We start from the raw sequence: 25,852 nt of genomic DNA on the forward strand, positions 1-25,852 counted from the left end.
GCCTCAACTACCTTCTGTGGCAGATAATTCCAGAGATTCACCACTCTCTGTGTGAAAAATGTCTTTCTCATCTCGGTCCTAAAAGACTTCCCCCTTATCCTGAAACTGTGACCCCTTGTCCTGGACTTCCCCAACATCAGGAACATTCTTCTGTGTCCGTAATGAGTTAAGGGCCTGTCCCACCAGCATGCGATTGCATGCGCCTAGTGCGACCAAACGTGGTGGCTTGAGGCGTACGGCCTCGCGGGGCCGGTCCCACTTCCAAGCGAGGAGCCGTCTGGAGTTGTGCGGAGCTGGTCCCGACATCATACTCACCAATCAGCTGGGCAGGAGGCGGGCCGACTGAATTTGGACGTCGCACGGCGTCGGGCGGTGACGTCATCGCGCAACGGCACGCTGGGTGGTGATGTCATCGCGCAACGCCACGCGCTGGGCGTACGCCGTCAAGACGCTGCGTACGCCCTCAATGCGCCTGCGGGCTGACAGGCCGTTGGCGCGTGGAATTTTCGGACAGAGCGGGATTTTCGGAGCCTTGCGTGATGTCGGGACCAGCCCCGCACAACTCCATACGCCTCTGCGCTTGGAAGTGGGACCGGCGTTAGACGCATGCAATCGCATGCAAGTGGGACAGGCCCTTTACTATCTGACAGCCCCATAGCAGAAGCGTTCACGTGGTGGGGCTGGGAACTGGAAGTATCCCGAGCTCATTCTGCTACCACCACCATCATCTACTGCGACAAGTGACGGCTCCCACTGATTGTCGTCGGAAGCTTGCGCCCTTTTCACGATGGACCATGGCAGCGAGGTCAACATTTGTAACATGGAAGATGGGCACGTAAAGAAGAAGACTCTAGGACGAAGTGTTCAAGAAGGAACTCCAGATGCTGGAAAATCGAAGATAGACAAAATTGCTGGATAGGCAACGTTTCGTCCCGAAACGTTGCCTATCCAGCAATTTTGTCTATCTTCGATTTCCTTCGCTCCATAGATGCTGCCACACCCGCTGAGTTTCTCCAGCAATTTTGTCTACCGATATGACGAGGTGATAAATGCTAGGTAGATGTTTAGGGTTAGTTTAGAGATACAGCATGGAAACATGCCCTTTGGCCCACCGAGTCCACGTCGACTATCACCCCGACACTAGTCCTTCTCTACCCACCAGGGAGAATTTGCAGAAACCTATTAACCTACAAACGTGTATGAGTTTGGAGTGCGGGAGGAAACCGGAGCACCAGGAGAAAACCCACGCAGTCACGGGCAGAACGTGCAAACTCCGCGCAGACGGTGCCTGTAGTCAGGATTGAACCCGGGTCTCTGGCGCTGTGAGGCAGCAACTCTACCGCTGCGCCACCGTGCCGCCCAGGTACACGATGTCAGCTTGCCTCGCGGCCAGTGCAGATCCATTCAGCAATGGACTGTTACTCCTGTTCTACATTGGCTGTGTGAGAAGTACAGGCATAGATGTGGTAGACAACCAGAAGATCATCGGGTCGTAAGTGATGGGAGCAAACTTCGGCCATTCGGCCCATCAAGTCTACTCTGCCATAGCATTCATAGCAAAAGGATTTGAGTATTGGAGCAGGGAGGTTCTACTGCAGTTGTACAGGGTCTTGGTGAGACCACACCTGGAGTATTGCCTACAGTTTTGGTCTCCTAATCTGAGGAAAGACATTCTTGCCATAGAGGGAGTACAGAGAAGGTTCACCAGACTGATTCCTGGGATGTCAGGACTTTCTTATGAAGAAAGACTGGATAGACTCGGCTTGTACTCGCTAGAATTTAGAAGATTGAGGGGGGATCTTATAGAAACTTACAACATTCTTGAGGGGTTGGACAGGCTAGATGCAGGAAGATTGTTCCCGATGTTGGGGAAGTCCAGAACAAGGGGTCACAGTTTAAGGATAAGGGGGAAATCTTTTAGGACTGAGATGAGGAAAACATTTTTCACACAGAGAGTGGTGAATCTGTGGAATTCTCTGCCACAGAATGTAGTTGAGGCCAGTTCATTGGCTATATTTAAGAGGGAGTTAGATGTAGCCCTTGTGGCTAAAGGGATCAAGGGGTATGGAGAGAAAGCAGGTACAGGATACTGAGTTGGATGATCAGCCATGATCATATTAAATGGCGGTGCAGGGTCGAAGGGCCGAATGGCCTACTCCTGCACCTATTGTCTATGTTTCTATGTTTCTATCATGGCAGATCAATCTCTCCCTCCCAAGCCCATTCTCCTGCCTTCCCCCCGTAACCTCTGACACCTTTTTCAGAATATTTCAGAAGTGGGGTGTTGCACGGTGGCGCAGAGGTAGAGTTGCTGCCTCACATTGACGGAGACCCGGGTTCGATCCAGACTACAGGTGCTGTCTGTACGGAGTTTGTACGTTCTCCCCGTGACCTGCGTGGGTTTTCTCCGAGAGCTTCGGTTTCCTCCCAACCTCCAGAGACTGACATGTTTGTGGGTAAATTGGCTTGGTAAATGTAAACATTGTCCCTAGTGTGTGTAGGGTCGTGTTAATTTACGGGTATCGCTGGTCGGCGCGGAACCGATAGGCCAAAAGGCCTGTTTCCCCGCTGTATCTCAAAACTTCCTAAGGCAATCTTCCTACGAAGATGTACTTCCTGCGCAGCTGAGGAAGCACAATCTGCCACAGGCGATGATGGTCCAATTCTACACGGCCATCGTAGAGTCTGTTCTCACCTTCTCCATCATGGCCTGGTTTGGCTCGGCCACCAAGCACGACACCTGGAGGCTGCAGCGAATCGTCCGATCAGCAGAGAAGGCTATTGGCTGCAACCTTCCCTCCATTGATGAACCGTACACTGCAAGGGCCAGGAAGCGAGCGGGCAAGATCATCTCTGACCCCTCTCACCCTGGCCACAAACTCTTTGAATCACTTCCCTCTGGAAGGCGACTCCGGACTGTCAAAGCTGCCACAGCCAGACGTAAAATCAGTTTTTATTCACGAGTAGTTGCTCTACTCAACAGCCAGAAATCTGTAGCCTCCCTTTGATCTGGTATTTTGTTGGTTCACATGCTTGTTCAATGGTGTTTTATCATTAATGTTTTATTATTATTAATGTTTAGTGTTTTCTGTGTCATTCGTAACTGTCACTGTATGTCATGTTGTCACTTGTGGGCGGAGCACCAAGGCAAATTCCTTGTATGTGAATACTTGGCCAATAAACCTATTAATTCATTCATTCGAAACTAAAAAAAGGCCTTTGTTCCAACTGCCTGTTTGTTAAACGCCCTCCTCGCCTGTGTCCACCTGTTACCTGCCACAATTTAACTTGAATGGCGGAGTAGACTTGATGGGCCAAATGGCCTAATTCTGCTCCTATCAAATAAACTTATGGTCCTCTGTCCTCCAAATGTCTTTTAATTTGTCTTTGACCTCTCGGCATCCTTCGTTTCACCTCTTGGAAGGAGGATCACTACAACTTAATCAAATCTATACGGGATGTCATCGAGCTGGAAAAGGCGCAGTGATGATTTACGAGGATGTTGGCAGGACTCAAGGGCAGGATTGGGGAGGCTAGGACGTTATTCCTTGGAGCGCAGGGGGCTGAAGAGTCACAAGGTCCATCAAGCCTACTCCGCCATTCAATCATGGCTGATCTATCTCTCCCTCCAAACCCCATTCTCCTGCCCTCTCCCCATAACCCCCGACACCCGTACTAATCAAGAGTCTATCTATCTCTGCATTGACTTGGCCTCCACAGCCTTCTGTGGCAAAGAATTCCACAGATTCACCACCCTCTGACGAAATAAATTCCTCCTCATCTTCCCTTTAATTCTGAGGCTATGACCTCTAATCCTAGACTCTCCCACTAGTGGAAACATCCTCTCCACATCCACTCTATCCAGGCCTTTCACTATTCAGTAAGTTTCAAAGAGGTCCCCCCTCATCTTTCTAAACTCCAGCGAGTATAGGCCACGCTCATCATATGTTAAGGCAAGTCACTAAAATTTAGAAGGATGAGAGGGTTTCTTATAGAAACATATAAAATCTTAAAAGGATTGGACAGGCTAGATGCAGGAAAAATGTTCTCGATGTTGGGGAACTTTTGTGGCAAAGAATTCTATGGATTCACCACCCTCTGACTAAAGAGTGCTGTATAAAATCCTGAGTGGAATTGATTGGGTGAATGCACAGAGCTTGTACCTAGGGTGAGGGGAATCAAACCACAACACATGGGTTTAAGGTGAGAGAGGCAAGAATGAATAGGAAACTGATGTGTGCTTTTTTCACACATGGATGGAACTAGCGGCCAGAAGAGGTAATTGGGACAGATTCAATAATGTTTAAAAGACAGTTGGACAGGTTTAGAGGGATTGTCACCTTGTCGTGGTGGAGAAGCTTGTGTGGTCCTGAGATCCTGAGAGCGATGCCGTCTGGAGCTATGCTCCTGGTAGGGCCACCCATGGCGGTAAGGTCGGGGGGGAGGTCTCTGACAAAGAGCCAATCCAACCAAGACCTCAACGGTGGAACAGGCGGAGGACGACGGCTGACCTTAGTGGAGCGTCACAACGGCTGGGAAGGCGGATGAACGCTGCAGCAGAAAAGGGTCTCCGGTCGTCTTGGACTCCATGCCACTGGATCCTGACCCAGATCTGTCAAGGACCCCACGTGGGGTGGCTGTCTGTGCACCAGTCTCCCCACGTTAAACAAAGTCACGCACAGGCCTCCTCCACATAGGGGATAGCACCCTGGGGACATCCATGGCCAGCCATGGCCGAAGGGAGCCGAAGAAGAGAGGGATAAGGGCCAAATGCAGGCATGTTAGCGAATGGTATGTTGGCATTCACAGCAAAAGGATTTGAGTATAGGAGCAGGGAGGTTCTACTGCAGTTGTACAGGGTCTTGGTGAGACCACACCTGGAGTATTGCGTACAGTTTTGGTCTCCTAATCTGAGGAAGGACATTCTTGCCATAGAGGGAGTACAGAGAAAGTTCACCAGACTGATTCCTGGGATGTCAGGACTTTCATATGAAGAAAGATCTGATAGACTCGGCTTGTACTCGCTAGAATGTAAAAGATTGAGGGGGGATCTTATAGAAACTTACAAAATTCTTAAGGGGTTGGATTGGATAGATGCAGAAAGATTGTTCCCGATGTTGGGGAAGTCCAGAACAAGGGGTCACAGTTTAAGGATAAGGGGGAAATCTTTTAGGACCGAGATGAGAAAAACATTTTTCACAGAGAGTGGCGAATCTCTGGAATTCTCTGCCACAGAAAGTAGTTGAGGCCACAGTTCATTGGCTATATTTAAGAGGGAGTTAGATGTGGCCCTTGTGGCTAAAGGGATCAGGGGGTATGGAGAGAAGGCAGGTACAGGATACTGAGTTGGATGATCAGCCATGATCATATTGAAGGGCCGAATGGCCTACTCCTGCACCTATTTTCTATGTTTCTAAGTGGGAAGGGCTTAGATGGTGGAATCTTGGTTTGGTTAAATTAGTTGGGCTGAAGACCCTGTTTCCGTGACTCAGTGATAATGTAGATGCTTCGTTCAGTTTAGAGACACAGCCTGGAAACAGGCCCTTCAGCCCACCAAGTCCATGTTGACCAGCGATCACCCATTCACACCAGTTCCATCACACACACTGGGGACAGTGTGTTTGAATTCCACACTAATTTGAGGAAGGCCATTCCTGCTATTGAGGGAGTGCAGCGTAGGTTTACAAGGTTAATTCCCGGGATGGCGGGACTGTCATATGCTGAGAGAATGGAGCGGCTGGGCTTGTACGGGGAGCCGTTGGTGAGAGGAGGAGTTACCTGGACGGTGAGTTAAATATCGAGCGCGGGGCTTGCATTCACAGAGGCTCGGGGAGCCATTGGTGAGAGGACGGACCCAATCTGTAGGTATGTTGCAAAGCCTACCTGAAGCGTCGGTGAAAATCTGCCGTTGCGGGTGTGCGCGATTTTGGCGCCGTTTAGAGGGGGCAGGTTTAAAACGCGATTTTCTCTAAGCTGTTCCAATCGAAAATGTTCAGCCTAGTTAATTATTAACGAAAAATCGCTGAAAGACCCCGTCGCAAAAGCTATTATTAGGTTTAAAGGCCTTGAATAATAGTTACAGTAGTTTAAAAATCAATCTCTAAACCCGCGACCGCCAGCAACCGCAGGGTCTCATAAAGCAAACCACAGAAGGTTGGCTGTATATTTTTACGTTAAAAAGGGCTTCTAAAGATCCCTTTATACAAAGTTTAATATTGCGAGGAGCTCATTTTGGGCCCATTATATCCCGCAGTATTTTTCTCGGCATTTGGGGCACAAATCTACCGCAATGTGAACGTTCTAAACCAGCGCGTTCCACAGGGACCCACTGGAAAGCTGATTTAAATGGGCATTTATTTACAGCAATTGAACACTAAATTCCTTCCATTTGGTCTATAAATTAATGTAAATGAGATTTTAAAATCATGTTTTATTGTGAATTATTTGTGAATATTATTTGGACATTTAGGCTATTTAAAAATGTTAATCATTTATTAAGAAATGGATAGATGTTTAGATCTAGTAATTGAAGTCTGAAATTAGCTACAATTAGGTAACTAACTAATTATATGCTTTAATTTCAGGTCATCCAAGTAAGATTATTTTATATTTGTTTCAGAATGCTTCAATCTATGATAACTGAAAATTTCATTCAGTTCTCTTAATTTTTAAGAAAGTTATGGGCTTTTGACTGTTCACGATCACAGCTTTTTTGTTATGTCCATAGAAAATCAATAGGGAACAAGATGCTCATTTCCCAGTATGAAAATGGCCATAACTTTTTAAATACTTGAGATATGAAAGTGAATTAGGTGTCAAATTAAACTTATTTTTATGCTTTATCTGATGGGATAAATTACAGACTTGATTTTTAAAATCTCAAAATTTTGTAACATTGCTACAATCTGCAGAGTCCCATCACACTTCCAGAGAAGGGGTCTGGTGGAAGCCTCTGGAGGAAGACTAGAGGAAGCAGCTAATTGGGTGCAACCCCAGGTTTGCATTTCTGCTTTCAGGTTAAGAGATCTGTGAGTTAAGGGTTCAGTGAGTTGAGGGTTCAGTGAGTTAAGGGATCAGTGAGTTAAGGGTTCAGTGAGTTAATGGTGCAGTGAGTTAAGGGATCAGTGAGTTAAGGGTTCAGTGAGTTGAGGGTTCAGTGAGTTGAGGGTTCAGTGAGTTAAGGGTTCAGTGAGTTGAGGGTTCGGTGAGTTAAGGGTTCAGTGAGTTAAGGGATCAGTGAGTTAAGGGTTCAGTGAGTTGAGGGTTCAGTGAGTTGACGGTTCAGTGAGTTGAGGGTTCAGTGAGTTAAGGGTTCAGTGAGTTGAGGGTTCGGTGAGTTAAGGGTTCAGTGAGTTAAGGGATCAGTGAGTTAAGGGTTCTGTGAGTTGAGGGTTCTGTGAGTTAAGGGTTCAGTGAGTTAAGGGTTCAGTGAGTTAAGGGTTCAGTGAGTTAAGGGTTCTGTGAGTTAAGGGTACAGTATTTATTAGTAAAGGTACAGTTTAAAGGATAAAGATTTTTATAGTGTGAGGGAGTTGAGTTAATTTGGAAGTAAGCTATGTCAGTGGAGATTGGCCCCGTGGTTTGCTCAGCCTGCAACATGTGGGAGATCAGGGATATGGTCGGTGTCCCTGGTGACTACGTTTGCAGGAAGTGTGTCCTGCTGCAGCTCCTGGCAGACCGCATTGAACGATTGGAGCTGCGGCTGGATTCATACTGGAGCATCCACGATGCTGAGAAAGTCGTGGATAGCACGTACAGCGAGTTGGTCACACCGCAGGTAAAAGGTAAGAGGACAGAAAGGGAACGGGTGGCCAATAGCCAGCAAAGCAGTAGGCAGGTAGTGCAGGAGTCCCCTGCGGTCATCTCCCTCCTAAACAGGAATACCATTTTGGATACTGTCGAGGGAGATGGCTCATCAGGGGAAGGCAGCAGCAGCCAAGTTCATGGCACCATGGGTGGCTCTGCGGTACATGAGGGGGGGGAAAAGAGTGGAAGGGCAATAGTAATAGGGGATTCAATTGTAAGGGGAATAGATATGCGTTTCTACGGCCGCAAACGAGACTCCAGGATGGTATGTTGCCTCCCTGGTGCAAGGGTCAGGGATGTCACTGAACGGCTGCAGAACATTCTGGAGGGGGAGGGTGAACAGCCAGTTGTCGTGGTGCATATTGGCACCAACGATATAGGTTAAAAAAGGGGTGAGGTCCTACAAGGTGAATTTAGGGAGCTAGGAGATAAACTTAAAAGTAGGACCTCAAAGGTAATAATCTCTGGATTACTACCAGTACCACGGGCCAGTCAGAGTAGAAATAGGAGGATATTGCAGATGAATACGTGGCTTGAAAAATGGTGCAAGGGGGAAGGATTCAAATTTTTAGGGCATTGGAACCAGTTCTGGGGGAGGTGGGACCAGTACAAACAGGACGGTCTGCACCTGGGCTGGAATGGAACCAATGTGCTTGGGGGAGTGTTTGCTAGTGCTGTCGGGGAGGATTTAAACTAATGTGGCAGGGGGATGGGTACAAGAGCAGAGAGGCAGGGGGTGTAAAATGAGGGTAGAAGCAATAGGTAGCAAGGTGAAAAGTAAAAGTGGCAGGCAGACAAAACCAGGGCAAAAATCAAAAAGGGCCACTTTTCAACATAATTGTATAAGGGGTAAGAGTGTTGTAAAAACAAGCCTGAAGGCTTTGTGTCTCAATGCAAGGAGTATTCGTAATAAGGTGGATGAGTTGAATGTGCAGATAGCTATTAATGACTATGATATAGTTGGGATCACGGAGACATGGCTCCAGGGTGACCAAGGCTGGGAGCTGAACATCCAGGGATATTCAATATTCAGGAGGGATAGAGAGAAAGGGAAAGGAGGTGGGGTAGCGTTGCTGGTTAGAGAGCAGATTAACGCAATGGAAAGGAAGGACATTAGTTTGGAGGATGTGGAATCGGTATGGGTAGAGCTGCGAAACACTAAGGGGCAGAAAACACTAGTGGGAGTTGTGTACAGGCCACCTAACAGTAGTAGTGGAGTTGGAGATGGCATCAAACAGGAAATTAGAAATGCGTGCGACAAAGGCAAACAGTTATAATGGGTGACTTCAATCTACATATAGATTGGGTGAATCAAATTGGCTGGGGTGCTGAGGAAGAGGATTTCTTGGAATGTATGCGGGATAGTTATCTAAACCAACATGTAGAGGAACCAACGAGAGAGCAGGCTATTCTAGACTGGGTATTGAGTAATGAGGAAGGGTTAGTTAGCAGTCTTGTTGTGCGTGGCCCCTTGGGCAAGAGTGACCATAATATGGTTGAGTTCTTCATTAGGGTGGAGAGTGACATTGTTAATTCAGAAACAATGGTTCTGAACTTAAAGAAAGGTGACTTTGAGGGCATGAGGCGTGAATTGGCCAAGATAGACTGGCAAATGATTCTTAAAGGGTTGACGGTGGATATGCAATGGAAGGCATTTAAAGACTGCATGGATGAACTACAACAATTGAACGGGGAGAACATACAAACTCTGTACAGACAGCACCCGTAGTCAGGATGAGCCCGGGTCTCTGGCACTGTGAAGGGCCTGTCCCACTTGCACGACCTAATTCACAACCTTTTTTACTCGTGGACATTTTTCATCAGGCTAGAAAAACGCCCCGACCTACTTGATGCGACTAGCATCACGACCTACCTACGACCACCTCCTACGACCTCGTGACGACCATGCTGCGAGTATGAGTCAAGGGCAAACTCGGCAGAGGTCGTGAATTAGGTCGTGAAAGTGGGACAGAGGCTTTAGGCAGCAACTCTAACGCAACACCACCGAACCGCCCCCTTAAAGTCTGCGTTTTAAATAAACATAGAACACAGGATGAAGGATGTTCAAATGCTCTAGAACCTTCCGGATCTACAAGTTAACTTCCTGAGAAGATTACGGAGAGTCGGTATGTCGAGGAGGACTCTCTCTAACTTCCACAGGTGCACAGTAGAGAGCATGAGTGCTGGAGAAACTCAGCGGGTGCAGCAGCATCTATGGAGCGAAGGAAATAGGCGACGTTGCCTATTTCCTTCGCTCCATGCAAAGAGTTGAACAATCTCCACTATAGGAAATAGGCAACGTTTCGGGCCGAAACCCTTCCGGGTTTCGGTCCGAAACGTTGCCTATTTCCTTCGCACCATAGATGCTGCTGCACCCGCTGAGTTTCTCCAGCACTTTTGTCTACCTGTGATTTTCCAGCATCTGCAGTTCCTTCTTAAACACAGTAGAGAGCATGCTGACCGGTTGCATCGTGGCTTGGTTCGGCAACTTCAGCGCCCTGGAGAGGAAAAGACTACAAAAAGTAGTAAACACTGCCCAGTCCATCATCGGCTCTGACCTCCCTAGCATCGAGGGGATCTATCGCAGTCGCTGCCTCAAAAAGGCTGGCAGCATCATCAAGGACCCACACCATCCTGGCCACACACTCATCTCCCCGCTACCTTCAGGTAGAAGGTACAGGAGCCTGAAGACTGCAATGACCAGGTTCAGGAATAGCTACTTCCCCACAGCCATCAGGCTATTAAACTTGGCTTGGACAAAACTCTGAACATTAATAGCCCATTATCTGTTATTTGCACTTGATCAGTTTATTTATTCATGTGTGTATATATTTATACAATGGTATATGGACACACTGATCTGTTCTGTAGTCATGCCTACTATATTCTAAGGTAGACAAAAATGCTGGAGAAACTCAGCGGGTGCAGCAGCATCTATGGAGCGAAGGAAATAGGCGACATTGCCTATTTCCTTTGCTCCATGCAAAGAGTTGAACACTATAGGAAATAGGCAAAGTTTCGGGCCGAAACCCTTCCGGGTTTCGGTCCGAAACGTTGCCTATTTCCTTCGCTCCATAGATGCTGCTGCACCCGCTGAGTTTCTCCAGCATTTTTGTCTACCTTCGATCTTCCAGCATCTGCAGTTCCTTCTTGCCTACTATATTCTGTTGTGCTGAAGCAAAGCGAGAATTTCATTGTCCTATCGGGAACACATGACAATAAACTCTCTTGAATCTTGAAAGGTGATGAAACTATCGCCTCCGGTGTAAAATGGCTGCGAGTGGCCTGACGGGATCTAACAAAAGTGAAATAAATTAGAAAATAGTGTGATTGGTTTATTTTAAAAAAGCTGCTGAAAATTTTATACATATACATGTCCAGCCAAAAGATCATCATCTATTATCACTTAAGGCAAAAGAAAGATAATGCAAACAATAATGAAACAAAAAACATGTACATCGGTATACTACATTTAAAGATCCTCCTGCTTCTCATATGCTTAGGACAGGATGTGTGGGATAATATGCAGGAATTGAATCAGGCCATTCGGCCCATCGAGTCTACTCCGCCATTCAATCATGGCTGATCTATCTCTCCCTCCTAACCCCATTCTCCTGCCTTCTCCCCCATAACCCCTGATACCCGCACTAATCAAGAATCTGTCCAGGTTCACAGGTTATAGTAGAATTAGGCTATTCGGCCCATCGAGTCCACTCAGCCGTTGGTGATCATGGCTGATCTATCTCTCCCTCCTAATCCCATTTTCCTGCCTTCTCCACATCACCCTTGACACCCGCTCTAAACAAGAATTTGTCCATCTCTGCCTTAAAAATGTCCATTGACTAGGCCTCCACTGCCCTCTGTGGCAAAGAATTCCACAGATTCACCACCCTCACCATTCCTCCTCATCTCCTTCCTAAAAGAACGTCTGGTCCTCGGCCTTCTAAACTCCAGCGAGTACAGGCCCAGTACCGACAAACGCTCATCATATGTTAACCCACTCATTCCTGGGATCGTTCTTGTAAACCGCCTTTGGACCCTCTCCAGAGCCAGCACATCCTTCCTCAAATATGATGCCCAAAATTGTTCACAATACTCTAAATACTCTAAATGCGGCCTTACTTCTCCCTTAACTGGGTGTAAATCATGAAACTCAGTAGCCAACAGTGCTACGGGAATATCTTGCTCAGAAGAACAGCCATGGTTCAGGGAGTTGACGAACCATCACCTTCTCAAGAGTTAGGATATAAATTCTGGGCAACGCCGACATCCTGAATAAATAACAAAATCCAAGCCGTGGAGATTCCTTCCTCCAGCTTCACATTTCACGCCTCTTCTGGCCTGATCCCACATTTTGACTTTCCATCTCTGACCTTTGTCCAGCCACCTTCCAATCAAACCCCCCTCCCTTAACTCGCCAGACCTTGTCATGTTCAAGTGATAGAAGCAGAATTAAGCCATTCGGCCCATCAAGTCTACTCCGCCATTCAATCATGGCTGATCTATCTCTCCCTCCTAACCCCATACTCCTGCCCTCTCCCCATAACCCCTGACACCCGTACTAATCAAGGATCTATCAATCTCTGCCTTAAATATATCCAGTCTTTGCCTCCACAGCCCCCTGTGGCAAATAATTCCACAGATTCACCACTCTCTGACTATAGAAATTCCTCCTCATCTCCTTCTGAAAGGAACATCCTTTAAGTCTGAGGCTGTGACCTCTGGTCCTCGATTCTCCCATTAGTGGAAACATCCTCCCCACATCCACTCTATCAAAGCCTTTCACTATTCGGTAAGTTTCAATGAGGTGCCCTCTCATCCTTCTAAAACTCCAGCGAGTACAGGCCCAGTGCCGACAAACGCTCATCATATGTTGACCATTCAATCAATGGCTGATCTATCTCTCCCTCCCAATCTTACTTGTCCTGCCCCCCCCCCACCCCCACCTCTCTTTCATCTTTCTCCCCCCCCCCTCCCTCCCCTTCCCCGTTTCTCACCCCCTACCGATACCGATACCCGGAGGGAGAGTGGGGACGAGAGGGGGAGGGGGAAAGGTGGAGGGGAGAGAGAGAGAGTAAGAGAGAGAGAGAGAGAGAGGGGGGGGAGGGAGGGTGAGGGGGGGGGGGGAAAGAGAGAGAGAGAGAGAGAGAGAGAGAGAGAGAGGAGAGAGCGCGAGATGAGAGAGAGAGATGAGGAGAGATGAGAGAGAGAGAGAGAGGGGGGGGGGAGGAGGGCAAGGAAAGGTGGAGAGAGGGAGAGGGAGAGAGAGAAGGAAACTGATTTTACAGTTTTTAATAACCATGTTGGTGCTTACTTTAACCCCCCACCCCATAAAAGCTCTTGGCCAACTTCACAACCCCCACTACGCTTTGCCTGCTACTCCTCCACTAACGTACCAAAAGGAAATAATGGATTCACAACTGCTTTAGCTACGATACTTAAACATGCACCTAACAGAATCTAAAACAGAGATAGGCTTAAGATACATAGAAGAAAAGTTTTGGCCATTAAGCTTGAAGCAGGCACCAATGTCTTCTACAGAGGTTGATGCTACCAATTCCCAAGGCTTAAAACTACCGTATAATCCAAGTAAAGTAACTTGCGCAAATGAAGATGAATTACCTTATGCGTGTACATAAAGAATAGATTATAAAGCACAAGCCTTCTAAAAGCCGATTCTTTTAAAACTGAAAAAGAACAGTAAAAGGCTTTTCTCTTTTTTTTTTCTCCCCCCCCCCCCCCCCCCCTCCCACCCACCCACTACTATTTACAGTTGTTTACAAAGTTTCATAAATACAGTTCGGTTCAGAAGGAGCGAAGTCGGCTTGGATTTGGCGCGGGCGAGAAGCTCTGGGGCGACGCGCCGCCGTTTCTGAACGCGGCCGGCGGCGTTTTCCTCCGCGCTGGAGACGAGCCCCTCCGCGCGTTGGCTCGGTCAACGGCCCCATGGTCCCTTTGCGTCGGAACGAGAGACGACCTTGGCTGAACCGCACGGCTGGCGTTGCCCGCTGCCGCCGCCCACTGCCGCCTGTTCAAATGGTCCTGAAGAGTCCACGGTCCATAAGCAACGAGTTATCCGACGCTCCAGCTGATACAGTGGATTAGTTGCATTTGTTGATTATTTTTTTTATTGTCCACCCCGTTTTCAAATGTTCGTGGTTTATACAAAAGGCGCTCGACGTTCCTGCTCATCGTAGGTGATCTGCGACACCCCCCCGGGGCACTCAACATGTTGCGGGGGGGGGAGAGGGGACAGGGATTTATATGAGCCCCCCCACCACCTCCTCTCTTCTCCCTGCACTAAATAAAAAAGAACGGTGGCTGGGCGATAGTTGTCTGTAGGATCCTTCATGGTAAAGTCGTTTGCAAGGTAAAAGTGACCTCTCTAGGCAACACATGTGTGTGTGTGTGTGTGGGGGGGGGGGGGTGGGGAAGGGGAGGGAGGGGGATGCCTCTGGGTCGATGGGCTATACCCTAGTGGTGGAGTGTGCGTGGGGCAGGTTTGTACTGTTCTGGCCCCCGGTGAAGGTGTTGAAGGTGTGCAGGGGCTGCATGGAGGCCAGGGTGTTTGGGATCATGGTGATGGTGTTGGGGGTCATGAGGGGGATGTCGTCTGGTGACCGGCGCAGGGTCAGGGTGTAGTCGGGCGGGCAGGTCAGCCTCATGGTGTCGTGCGTCTGCATGGGCTCGCAGTCGTGCCCCCCATGGTCCACCGCCTGCTGTTGCAGCTGCTGCTGCTTCATCTGCAGCGACATGATCTCCTCGCTCTGCAGGTGGGCCAGGTCGTTGGCCGTCCCCCCCATCCCCATCCCCATCACCCCTCCCCCCCGCGGGGGGCTCTGCCGCCGGTGGGTCTCGTGCCGCCGTTTGTCCTTCTTGTAGTAGAGGGCGGCGAAGGCCAGGATGTTGAGGAAGAGCAGCGAGGCGCCCACCGCGATGGTCACGCTCAGCTCGGTCGAGTAGTCGCGCTTGTCCTCGATCAGCACTGTCGTCTCCTCGCCGCCGCCCGACTTGTGCGTCTCTTTGGTCTGCTTGGGGTCGTGGGACGGCGTGGCCGGCGGGCGCTTGGTGGTGGACGACCACAGCTTGCCCGACACGTGCTTGGTCATGTACGGGAATGGGGTGGAGTCCGTCTGGGGCACCTTGGTGGTGGTGGACACGTACTGGAAGATCTCGTTCAGGTTGTGCAGGTGGGGCACCAGTTCCAGCCAGAAGGCCACCTTGGTAGCTCGGTAATGTTCACGCACCCTGGGCTTCAGGCCAATGTGCAGGTACAGCTGGTCTTTGGGGTTGTACTTCGACCAGGCTACCTCCTCAAACCGGTTGGGCTTGGTGTGGATGAACTTTGTGTCCTGTGGCACAGGTTGGTTGGGATCCCTGAGGAACGAGGAAACACCAGAGTCAAGTCAAGTCACATTTATTTATTTATATAGCACATTTAAAAAACAACTCTCGTTGGCCAAAGTGCTTTACATTTGTTATAAGAATAGTATAAACAAACAAACTACATACATATATACATATAGCCCTCGCTCTGTGGACGTCAGGAAAGGCCTGGGAGTATGGATACATTTTTAGTCTTGACTTAAAGGAGTCGATGGAGGGGGCAGTTCTGATGGGAAGGAGGGACGTTGTTCCACAGTCTAGGAGCTGCAACCACAAAGGCGCGGTCGCCCCTGAGCTTATGCCTAGACCGCGGGATGCTCAGTAACCCCAAGTCGGCCGATCTGAGGGACCTGGAGGTGGAGTTGTGGGTAAGCAGACTTTTAATGTAGGTAGGGGCAAGCCCGTTAAGGGCTTTGTAAACATAGAGAAGGATCTTGTAATGTATACGGAACGGTACAGGGAGCCAGTGGAGAGAGGCCAGGATCGGGGCGATGTGGTCCCTTTATCGGGTGCCCGCAGGCGGACAGGGAAGATTGGCTGATGCCAGTGTAAAGGGAGCGGGTTAACAGCAAGATACAACACTGACAACCCTACATCAGTCTGAAGAAGGGTCTCGGCCCCAAACGTTGCCTATTCAGTTTGAAAGGCAACGTACTTCTTTATAGATAGATCTAAAATGGTGGAGTAGAGATGCTGCTCGTCCTGCTGAGCTATTACAGCATTTTGTGTCCATCTTTGTTGTAAACCAGCATCTGCAGTTCCTTCCGACTCATTTCATTATAGCTTACATCATTGGTTTTTACATTTCATCCGACTCGAAATTTGACAACGTTTTTTAATAAAAGTAGCGAGAGGGCTATAGGCAATAGACAATAGGTGCAGGAGTAGGCCATTCGGCCCTTCGAGCCAACACCGCCATTCATTGTGATCATGGCTGATCATCCCCAATCGGTACCCCGTTCCTGCCTTCTCCCCATATCCCCTGACTCCGCTGTCTTTAAGAGCCCTATCTAGCTCTGTCTTGAAATTATCCAGAGAGCCGGCCTCCACCACGAGAAGGCAGGAACGGGGTACTGATTGGGGATGATCAGCCATGATCACGTTGAATGGCGGTGCTGGCTCGAAGGGCCGAATGGCCTCCTCCTGCACCTATTGTCTATTGTCTATTGTCTATTGTCTATTGACTATTGACTAACCCGGTCTTGGCGAAGTTGGTCCAGTAGGTCATGACCACCGCGCTGAGCATCACGTCGTTCTTGGAGAAGTTGCAGGGGAAGAGCTCGGTGGGGCCGATCATGGGGACGCCAAAGACGTAGGGGACCTCGTCTCCGTGGGCGGCGTCGGACCAGCCGGGCTTCATGTCGCTCTGGCAGTGGTGGTAGAAGGCGTAGAAGTAGGTGGGCGAGCCGTACTGGGCGTGGAGGTCGGCCGTGGCCACCGCCGGCGCCACCCACTGGTGGTCGGTGAAGAGCGCCACCAGCGTCTTGCGCCGGGTCTCCGGGTTCTCCTTGTCCGCCCAGTCGGTGTACATGAACTTGATGGTCTCCCGCAGCGTGTCCTTCCCCTCCGGGTAGCCGTACAAGTTGTCCACAAAGTTGGAGACGGCAAAGTCGAAGTCGCTGGCGGAGATGCCGTCCTCGTTGTCCACCATGTTCTCCACGAACTTCAGCCCCTCGCCCTGGTTGACCCCCAGCATGATGTCGTAGTTGAGGAACTCGCCCTGCTCCATCAGGATCTGCGGGTCGTCCGGGATGACATCGCCATCGATGACCGGCCCGAAGGCGATGTGGTAGCGGGCGGGCATGATGTCCTGCTCAATCAGCTCCTTGTACGTCTTCAACCTCAGGCACTCCACCAGGTCGATGGTGTCCAACATGCTGCAGCCAACCTTCTCCGCCAACAAGCGGGTGTACTTGGCCGGCTGGTAGTTCACCGCCCAGCTGGACAACGCCGTTCCGCTCTGGATGATAGCCTTCTGGAAGAGACCTGGTGGTTGAAGGAGAGGTTGCGTTAAAGTCTACAAAGTCTACAAAGGACATTTATTATCACATACACCAAATGGTGTGGTGAAATGTGGCTTGCCAATGCAGCACACCAATAAAGAAAACACACAACATTAAAGAATTTAACAATAAACATAAAAACATCCCCCCACAATGGTTCCCACAGTGGGAACCAAGGCAGCAAAGACCAGTCTAGTTTAGAAGCGAGCGGGCAAGATCATCTCTGACCCCTCTCACCCTGGCCACAAACTCTTTGAATCACTTCCCTCTGGAAGGCGACTCCGGACTGTCAAAGCTGCCACAGCCAGACATAAAAAAGGTTTTTATCCACGAGTAGTTGCTCTACTCAACAGCCAAAAATCTGTAGCCTCCCTTTGATCTGGTATTTTGTTGGTTCACATGCTTGATCAATGGTGTTTTATCATTAATGTTTTATTATTATTAATGTTTAGTGTTTTCTGTGTCATTTGTAACTGTCACTGTATGTCATGTTGTTACACAAAATGCTGGAGAAACTCAGCGGGTGCAGCAACATCTATGGAGCGAAGGAAATAGGCGACGTTTCGGGCCGAAACCCTTCTTCAGACTGATGGGGGGTGGGGGGGAGAAGGAAGGAAAAAGGGAGGAGGAGGAGCCCGAGAGCGGGGGGATGGGAGGAGACAGCTCGAGGGTGAAGGAAGGGGAGGAGACAGCAAGGGCTAGCAAAACTGGGAGAATTCAACGTTCATGCCATCCGGACGCAAGCAACCCAGGCGGAATATGAGGTGCTGTTCCTCCAATTTCCGGTGTTGCTCACTCTGGCAATGGAGGAGACCCAGGACAGAGAGGTCGGATTGGGAATGGGAGGGGGAGTTGAAGTGCTGAGCCACCGGGAGTTCGAACCCCAAAGGGTTTCGGCCCGAAACGTTGCCTATTTCCTTCGCTCCATAGATGCTGCTGCACCCGCTGAGTTTCTCCAGCATTTTTGTCTACTTTCGATTTTCCAGCATCTGCAGTTCCTTCTTAAATACTGACTTACTTACTTTATCTCGTTTATCCTTTACTTTATTTCAAAGACGTTTCCTTAATTATGGCCTGATAATGGCAAAAAAATCAATACTCAAATTTTGGAAAGATACATCTGTCCCTACTGTTAAGATGTGAATTACAAGCATGTCTGAGACGCTACATCTTGAAAATATGAGACTTGTCTTGGCAGAAAAAAGACACCATTCATTGATTCATTACAAGGATAGTATGGTGCAACACAACTTTGGAGTTAAATCTCATTACGGGTTGGGTGAGGTGGGTGGGGAGGGATGTGAGGCAGGTATATCACCACTTTTTCCTTTCTTTCTCTTTTTGTCTTTTTATTATTATTTTTTTTTCTATTCCTTTCTTCTTTCTTTCATTTATTCACTCTGTGCCTGCACCACTTTGGTAGTCTAGGGGTTCTACCTTTGCACATCTCACTTTTTTTCTTTCTTGGTTTTTCTTCTTACTTTTCTTCCAACTATAGCTAAAAAGTTAAAATTGAAGCTGGATAATAACTGTATTATTTCATGTGCCGTTGGTTATATTTTTGTACATTTGCTTCTAATAATTTTTTTAAAAAAGTTTATCCTCCCCTTTCAGCTTTCCGCAGAGACCGCTCCCTCCGTAACTCACTGGTCAATTCGTCCCTTCCCACCCGCACCACCCCTTCCCCGGGTACTTTCCCTTGCAACCGCTGAAAATGCTACACTTATCGCTTTACCTCCCCCCTCGGCTCCATTCAAGGACCCAAGCAGTCGCTCCAGGTGCGACAGAGGTTCACCTGCATCTCCTCCAACCTCATCTATTGCATCCGCTGCTCTAGATGTCAGCTGCTCTACATCGATGAGACCAAGCGCAGGCTTGGCGATCGCTTCGCCCAACACCTCCGCTCGGTCCGCAATAACCAACCTGATCTCCCGGTGGCTCAGAACTTCAACTCACCCTCCCATTCCGTATCCGACCTTTCGGTCCTGGGCCTCCTCCATGGCCAAAGTGAGTTCCACCGTAAATTGATGGAGCAGCACCTCGGGTCTCCAGTGCTGCATTCGCTGTAAGGCAGCAACTCTACCACTGCACCACCGTGACTGCCCGTACAACGATACAGCGTGGAAAAACGCCCTTCGGCCCAACTTGCCCACACCGGCCAACATGTCCCATCTACACAAGTCCCACCTCTTTGCATTTGGCACAAATCCCTAAACTATAATGTTTTATTCTTAATGTTTTAATGTATTATTTTTAATTATATACTGTATGATGTGTCGTGACTTGCGAGAGCGGAGCACCAAGGCAAATTCCTTGTATGTGAACATACTTGGCCAATAAACTTATTCATTCATTCATTCCATTTTATACCTGTCAAAATGTTTCTTAAACATTCAGATAGACGCAAAGTGCTGGAGTGACGTAGAAACATAGAAACATAGAAAATAGGTGCAGGAGGAGGCCATTCGACCCTTCGAGCCAGCACCGCCATTCACTGTGATCATGGCTGATCATCCCCAATCAATAACCCGTGCCTGCCTTCTCCCCATATCCCTTGATTCCACTAGCCCCTAGAGCTCTATCTAACTCTCTCTTAAATCCATCCAGTGACTTGGCCTCCACTGCCCTCTGTGGCAGGGAATTCCACAAATTCACAACTCTCTGGGTGAAAAAGTTTTTTCTCAACTCAGCCTTAAATGGCCTCCCCTTTATTCTCGCCCAACATTGGGAACATTTTTCCTGCATCTAGCTTGTCCAGTCGTTTTATAATCTTACATGTTTCTATAAGATGCCCCCTCATCCTTCTAAACTCCAGTGAATACAAGGCTAGTCTTTTCCATCTTTCCTCATATGACAGTCCCGCCATCCCAGCGATCAATCTCGTGAACCTAGTGGTCTTGTGACTTTGTGAGTCAGGCAACATCTCTGGGGTAAAAGGATGGGCGGCGTTTCGTCGAGGTACCCATCCTCAGGTCCTGACCCAAACCGTCACCCACCGTTTTCCTCCAGAGATGCTGCCTGACCTGCTGAGATACTCCAGCACTCTGTGTCTAGAGGCACAAAATGCCAGAGTAACTCAGCGGGTCAGGCAGCATCTCTGGAGAGAAGGAATAGGTGACGTTTCGGGTCGAGACCCTTCACCCTTTGTGTCTATCTTTGGTGTAAACCAGCATCTGCAGTTCCTTGTTTCTACTAATGGTTGCGTTTGGCTGTAGAACGAACTGTACATGATTTAATTCATTGAAAGATACAGCTTGGAAACAGGCCATTCAGCCCCAATGAGGCAGCAGCTCTACTAAACGCTACTGTGACATTGATAGTATAACCCTTTAAGACTCGAAGTCCAAGGTTGAGGGGAGACTTGATATAATTGCAGATCGCTGGTCAGCGCGGACCCGATGGGCCGAAGGGCCTGTTTTCGCGCTGTAAGTCTGAAGTCTACTTAGCATATCTCTAAAGCTTATAGAGGTGTATAAAATCATGAAAGGAATCGATCGGGTAGATGCACAGAGTCCCTTGCCCAGAGAAGGGGAATCGAGAACCAGAGGACATAGGTTTAAGGTGAGGGGGGAAAGATTTAATAGGAATCTGAGGGGTAACTTTTTTCACACAAAGGCTGATAGGTGTATGGAACTAGCTGCCGGACGAGGAATTTGAGGCAGGGACTATCACAACATTTAAGATACGTTTCGACAGGTACATGGATAGGACAGGTTTAGAGGCATAGCAAGGCAGGTAGATGGGACCGGTGAAGCTGGGGCACGTTGAATATTGAGGGGGGATCTTATAGAAACTTACAAAATTCTTAAGAGGTTGGACAGGCTAGATGCAGGAAGATTGTTCCCGATGTTGGGGAAGTCCAGAACAAGGGGTCACAGGATAAGGGGGAAGTCTTTTAGGAGAGAGATGAGAATTTTTTTTTCACACAGAGTGGTAAATCTGTGGAATTCTCTGCCACAGAAGGTAGTTGAGGCCAGTTCATTGGCTATATTTAAGAGGGAGTTAGATATGGCCCTTGTGGCTAAAGGGATCAGGGGGTATGGAGAGAAGGCAGGTACAGGATACTGAGTTGGATGATCAGCCATGATCACATTGAATGGCGGTGCAGGCTCGAAGGGCCAAATGGCCTACTCCTGCACCTATTTTCTATGTTTCTATGTTTCTATGAATGGCGGTGCAGGCTCAAAAGGCCGAATGGCCTACTGCTGCACCTATTTTCTATGTTTCTATGTTTCTATGTTGGTCGGTGTGTGCAAGTTGGGCCGAAGGGCCTGTTTCCACACTGTATCACTCTGTGACTACATGAGTGCATTGCATTTCAATTTAAATCCTCCCATCCTCCTCTCCCTGCTTCTAATATCTTACATCCCTGTGCTGTTCCCCTAATTAGAAAGAAATTATTCATCTTTCAGCAACAGCAGCACACTGCGGAGGCTTTAAACAAAACCCATTAAGCTGTAGTAGCGGCAAATGGTTCGTGGTGACCTCAGACTGCCTTAAAGTATAATATTAGTCTATGTTTCAAAATGAATCAAAGTTGGGGTCAGGTAACTTCAGTGAAAATGAGTCTCCGATTCCCTTCACTGAAGTGCCAATCATCTTTCGTTACAAATTTCCCTTCAGGTTTAATAATGCATTTCCCGTTTTATGTTTTACAGATGAAACAGCAGCTCACTTATCAGTGACTGGAGTCGCCATTAACCAGTAGAAAGTGGTACGGGCGATCAAACTAGGAGCTGACCTGATGGGTTATTGGTCCCCATTACCAGTAAGGAAGGCTTGTAGGGTTAGTTGGCCTCTGTGCAATTGGCCCTCGTTGCTAAGGAGTGGATGGGAAAGTGGGAGAACATAGAATTAAAAGCTGGAGTAACTCTGCGGGACAGGCAGCATCTCTGGAGAGAAGGAATGGGCCACGTTTCGGGTCGAGACCCTTCTTCAGACTGAGCGTCAGGGGAGAGGGTGTCTAGAGGTATGGATATCTCTATATCTCTATCCCTTCCATATCTTTGGACTCCCCCTCCCCTGACTCTCAGTCTGAAGAAGGGTCTCGACCCGAAACGTCCCCCATTCCTTCTCTCCAGAGATGCTGCCTGTCCCGCTGAGTTACTCCAGCTTTTTGAGTCTATCTTCAGTTTAAACCAGCATCTGCAGTTCCTTCCTACGCACACTGTAACATTGAACTATGTGGGTGGCACGGTGGAGCAGCTGTAGTCTTACAGAGTCGCACCCCAGCCACCCCCTCTTCTCCCCTCACCCATCCGGCAAAAGGTACAGAAGTGTGAAAACAAACGCACACCTCCAGATTCAGGGACAGTTTCTTCCCAGCTGTTATCAGGCAACTGAATCATCCTACCACAACCAGAGAGCAGCGCTGAACTACTATCTACCTCTTTGGTGACCCCCGGACTTTGCTGGCTTTACCTTGCACTGAACGTTATTCCCTTATCATGTATCTGTGCACTGTAAATGGCTCGATTGTAATCATGTATTGTCTTTCCGCTGACTGGTCAGCACGCAACAAAAGCTTTTCACTGTACCTCGGTACACGTGACAGTAAACTAAACTGAACTGAACAATCTTGCTCCTTTACCTCTGTGCCGAGCAGTGGTGCCTCAAACTCCTCCACATGAATATCAATGACGTTTATTTTAGTTTAGTTTAGTATAGAAACATAGAAACATAGAAATTAGGTGCAGGAGTAGGCCATTCGGCCCTTCGAGCCAGCACCGCCATTCAATATGATCATGGCTGATCATCCAACTCAGTATCCCGTACCTGCCTTCTCTCCATACCCTCTGATCCCCTTAGCCACAAGGGCCACATCTAACTCCCTCTTAAATATAGCCAATGAACTGGCCTCGACTACCCTCTGTGGCAGGGAGTTCCAGAGATTCACCACTCTCTGTGTGAAAAAAGTTCTTCTCATCTCGGTTTTAAAGGATTTCCCCCTTATCCTGAAGCTGTGACCCCTTGTCCTGGACTTCCCCAACATCGGGAGCAATCTTCCTGCATCTAGCCTGTCCAACCCCTTAAGAATTTTGTAAGTTTCTATAAGATCCCCTCTCAATCTCCTAAATTCTAGAGAGTATAAACCAAGTCTATCCAGTCTTTCTTCATAAGACAGTCCTGACATCCCAGGAATCAGTCTGGTGAACCTTCTCTGCACTCCCTCTATGGCAATAATGTCCTTCCTCAGATTTGGTACTTCCTAGTTTATTGTCACTTGATTAATATCAAGTACAATATATGGAACTTTGTTCCTGATAAATAGCTGGGCGCGGTGTGAATGTGTGGAGGATACAGAGAGAAGTCAGTAGGATACAGATATGCATTTGATCTTGCACTGAGCGTTCCTCCCTTTATCCTGTATCTGTACACTGTGGAAATAAGGGTGGCACGGTGGCGCACCAGTAGAGTTACTGCCTTGCAGCGCTCCCAGCGCCGGAGACCCAGGTTCGATCCTGATTACGGGTGCTGTCTGTACGTTCTCCCCGTGACCGCGTGGGTTTTCTCCGAGATCTTCGGTTTCCTCCCACACTCCAAAGACAATAGACAATAGACAATAGGTGCAGGAGTAGGCCATTCGACCCTTCGAGCCAGCACCGCCATGCACTGTGATCATGGCTGATCATCCACAATCAGTGCCCCGTTCCTGCCTTCTCCCCATATCCTCTGACTCCGCTATCTTTAAGAACTCTATCTAACTCTCTCTTGAAAGCATCCAGAGAACTGGCCTCCACAGCCTGCTGAGGCAGAGAATTCCACAGATTCACAACTCTCTGGGTAAAAAAGACGTACAGGTTTGCAGGTTAATTGGCTTGGTATGAATTAAAAAATTGTCCCAAGTGAGTGTAGGATAGTGTTAGTGTGCGAGGATCGCTGGTCGACACGGAGTCGATGGGCCGATGGGCCTGTTTCCGCGCTGCAACTCTAAAACTAAAAACAAAAATTAAACTATGGACGGCTTGATTGTAATCATGTATAGTCTGGTCAACACGCAACAAAAAAGCTTTTCACTCTACATAGAAACATAGACAATAGGTGCAGGAGTAGGCCATTCGGTCCTTCAAACCTGCACCGCCATTCAATATGATCATGGCTGATCATCCAACTCAGTATCCCGTACCTGCCTTCTCTCCATACCCCCTGATCCCTTTAGCCACAAGGGCCACATCTAACTCCCTCTTAAATATAGCCAATGAACTGGCCTCAACGACCTTCTGTGGCAGAGAATTCCACAGATTCACCACTCTCTGTGTGGAAAAGAAAATTCTCATCTCGGTCCTAAAAGACTTCCCTCTTATCCTTAAACTGTGACCCCTTGTTCTGGACTTCCCCAACATCGGGAACAATCTTCCTGCATCTAGCCTGTCCAACCCCTTAAGAATTTTGTAAGTTTCTATAAGATCCCCCCTCAATCTTCTAAATTCTAGCGAGTACAAGCCGAGTCTATCCAGTCTTTCTTCATATGAAAGTCCTGACATCCCAGGAATCAGTCTGGTGAACCTTCTCTGTACTCCCTCTATGGCAAGAATGTTTTCCCTCAGATTAGGAGACCAAAAATGTACGTGACGATAAACTAAACTAAACAAAATCAAAACTAAACGGGAGTAACGTATCCTTCAACATGGATGGGTTGGAGCGAAGGGCTTGTTTCCGTGACTATGACCATAATTAACTCTGCTTATCTCCTACATATGATAGCTGACCTGCAGAATATTTCCAGCATCTATACAGTTTTTAAATGGTTATATATGTATCTGTTGTTGAGTGTCATTCTACAGTAGGAGCATTGAAAATAGAAACATAGGAAATAGGTGCAGGAGTAGGCCATTCAGCCCTTCGAGCCAGCACCGCCATTCAATATGATCATGGCTGATCATCCAAAATCGGCACCCTGATCCAGTTTTTTCCCATATCCCTTGATTCCCTTAGCCCGAGGAGCTAAATCTAACTCGCTCTTGAAAACATCCAGTGAATTGGCCTCCACTGCCTTTTGTGGCAGAGAATTCCACAGATTCACAACTCTCTGGGTGAAAATGTATTTCCTCATCTCAGTCCTAAATGGCCGACCCCTTATTCTTAAACTGTGTGACCCCTGGTTCTGGACTCCCCCCAACATGGGGAACATTTTTACTGCCTCTATCCTGACCAATCCTCTTAGAATGTTATATGTTTCTATAAGATTTTAGATGATCATATTGAATGGTGGTGAAGGGCCGATTAGCCTACTGCTGCACCTATTATACTATGTTTCTATGAGATCCCCTCTCATTCTTCTAAATTCCAGCGAATACAAGCCCAGTCGACCCATTCTTTCATCATATGTCAGTACCGCCATCCCGGGAATTAACCTGGTGAACCTACTCTGCACTCATAATGTCACAGGGTGATGCAGTGTGGAAACAGGCCCTTCGGCCCAACTCGCCAATAACAGCCAACAATGTCCCAGCTACACTAGTCCCGCCTGCCTGCGCTTGATCCATATCCCTCCAAACCTGTCCTATCCATGTACCTGTCTAACTATTTATTAAACGTTGCGATAGCCCCAGCCTCAACTACCTCCTCTGGCAGCTTGTTCCATACACCCACCACCCTCTATGTGAAAAAGTCACCCCTCGGATTCCCATTAAGTCTTTGCCCCTTCACCTTGAACC

General features: G+C 48.2%; 1 protein-coding gene and 1 long non-coding RNA gene across 3 annotated transcripts in view; one reads left to right on the forward strand and one right to left on the reverse strand.

Moving 5' to 3' along the window:
- LOC116974655 overlaps positions 1-14,318 on the forward strand; it is a 17,397-nt gene extending 3,079 nt beyond the window's left edge. Inside the window, exons 2-3 of the long non-coding RNA XR_004412409.1 lie at positions 9,242-9,246; positions 14,251-14,318. This is a non-coding gene — a long non-coding RNA (uncharacterized LOC116974655). The remainder of the gene's footprint in view (positions 1-9,241; positions 9,247-14,250) is intronic.
- nlgn4x (neuroligin 4 X-linked) overlaps positions 13,936-25,852 on the reverse strand; it is a 200,162-nt gene continuing 188,245 nt past the window's right edge. For both annotated transcript variants that reach the window (XM_033023361.1, XM_033023360.1), the window contains 2 exons: positions 16,389-17,178; positions 13,936-15,183 (listed from right to left, as the gene is read on the reverse strand). In XM_033023361.1, coding sequence (XP_032879252.1) covers positions 14,274-15,183; positions 16,389-17,178 — 1,700 coding nt within the window. In that variant the 3' untranslated portion in view covers positions 13,936-14,273. The remainder of the gene's footprint in view (positions 15,184-16,388; positions 17,179-25,852) is intronic.

The sequence above is a fragment of the Amblyraja radiata genome, chromosome 6 (assembly GCF_010909765.2).
Source record: "Amblyraja radiata isolate CabotCenter1 chromosome 6, sAmbRad1.1.pri, whole genome shotgun sequence".
Taxonomy (NCBI): Eukaryota; Metazoa; Chordata; class Chondrichthyes; order Rajiformes; family Rajidae; genus Amblyraja; species Amblyraja radiata.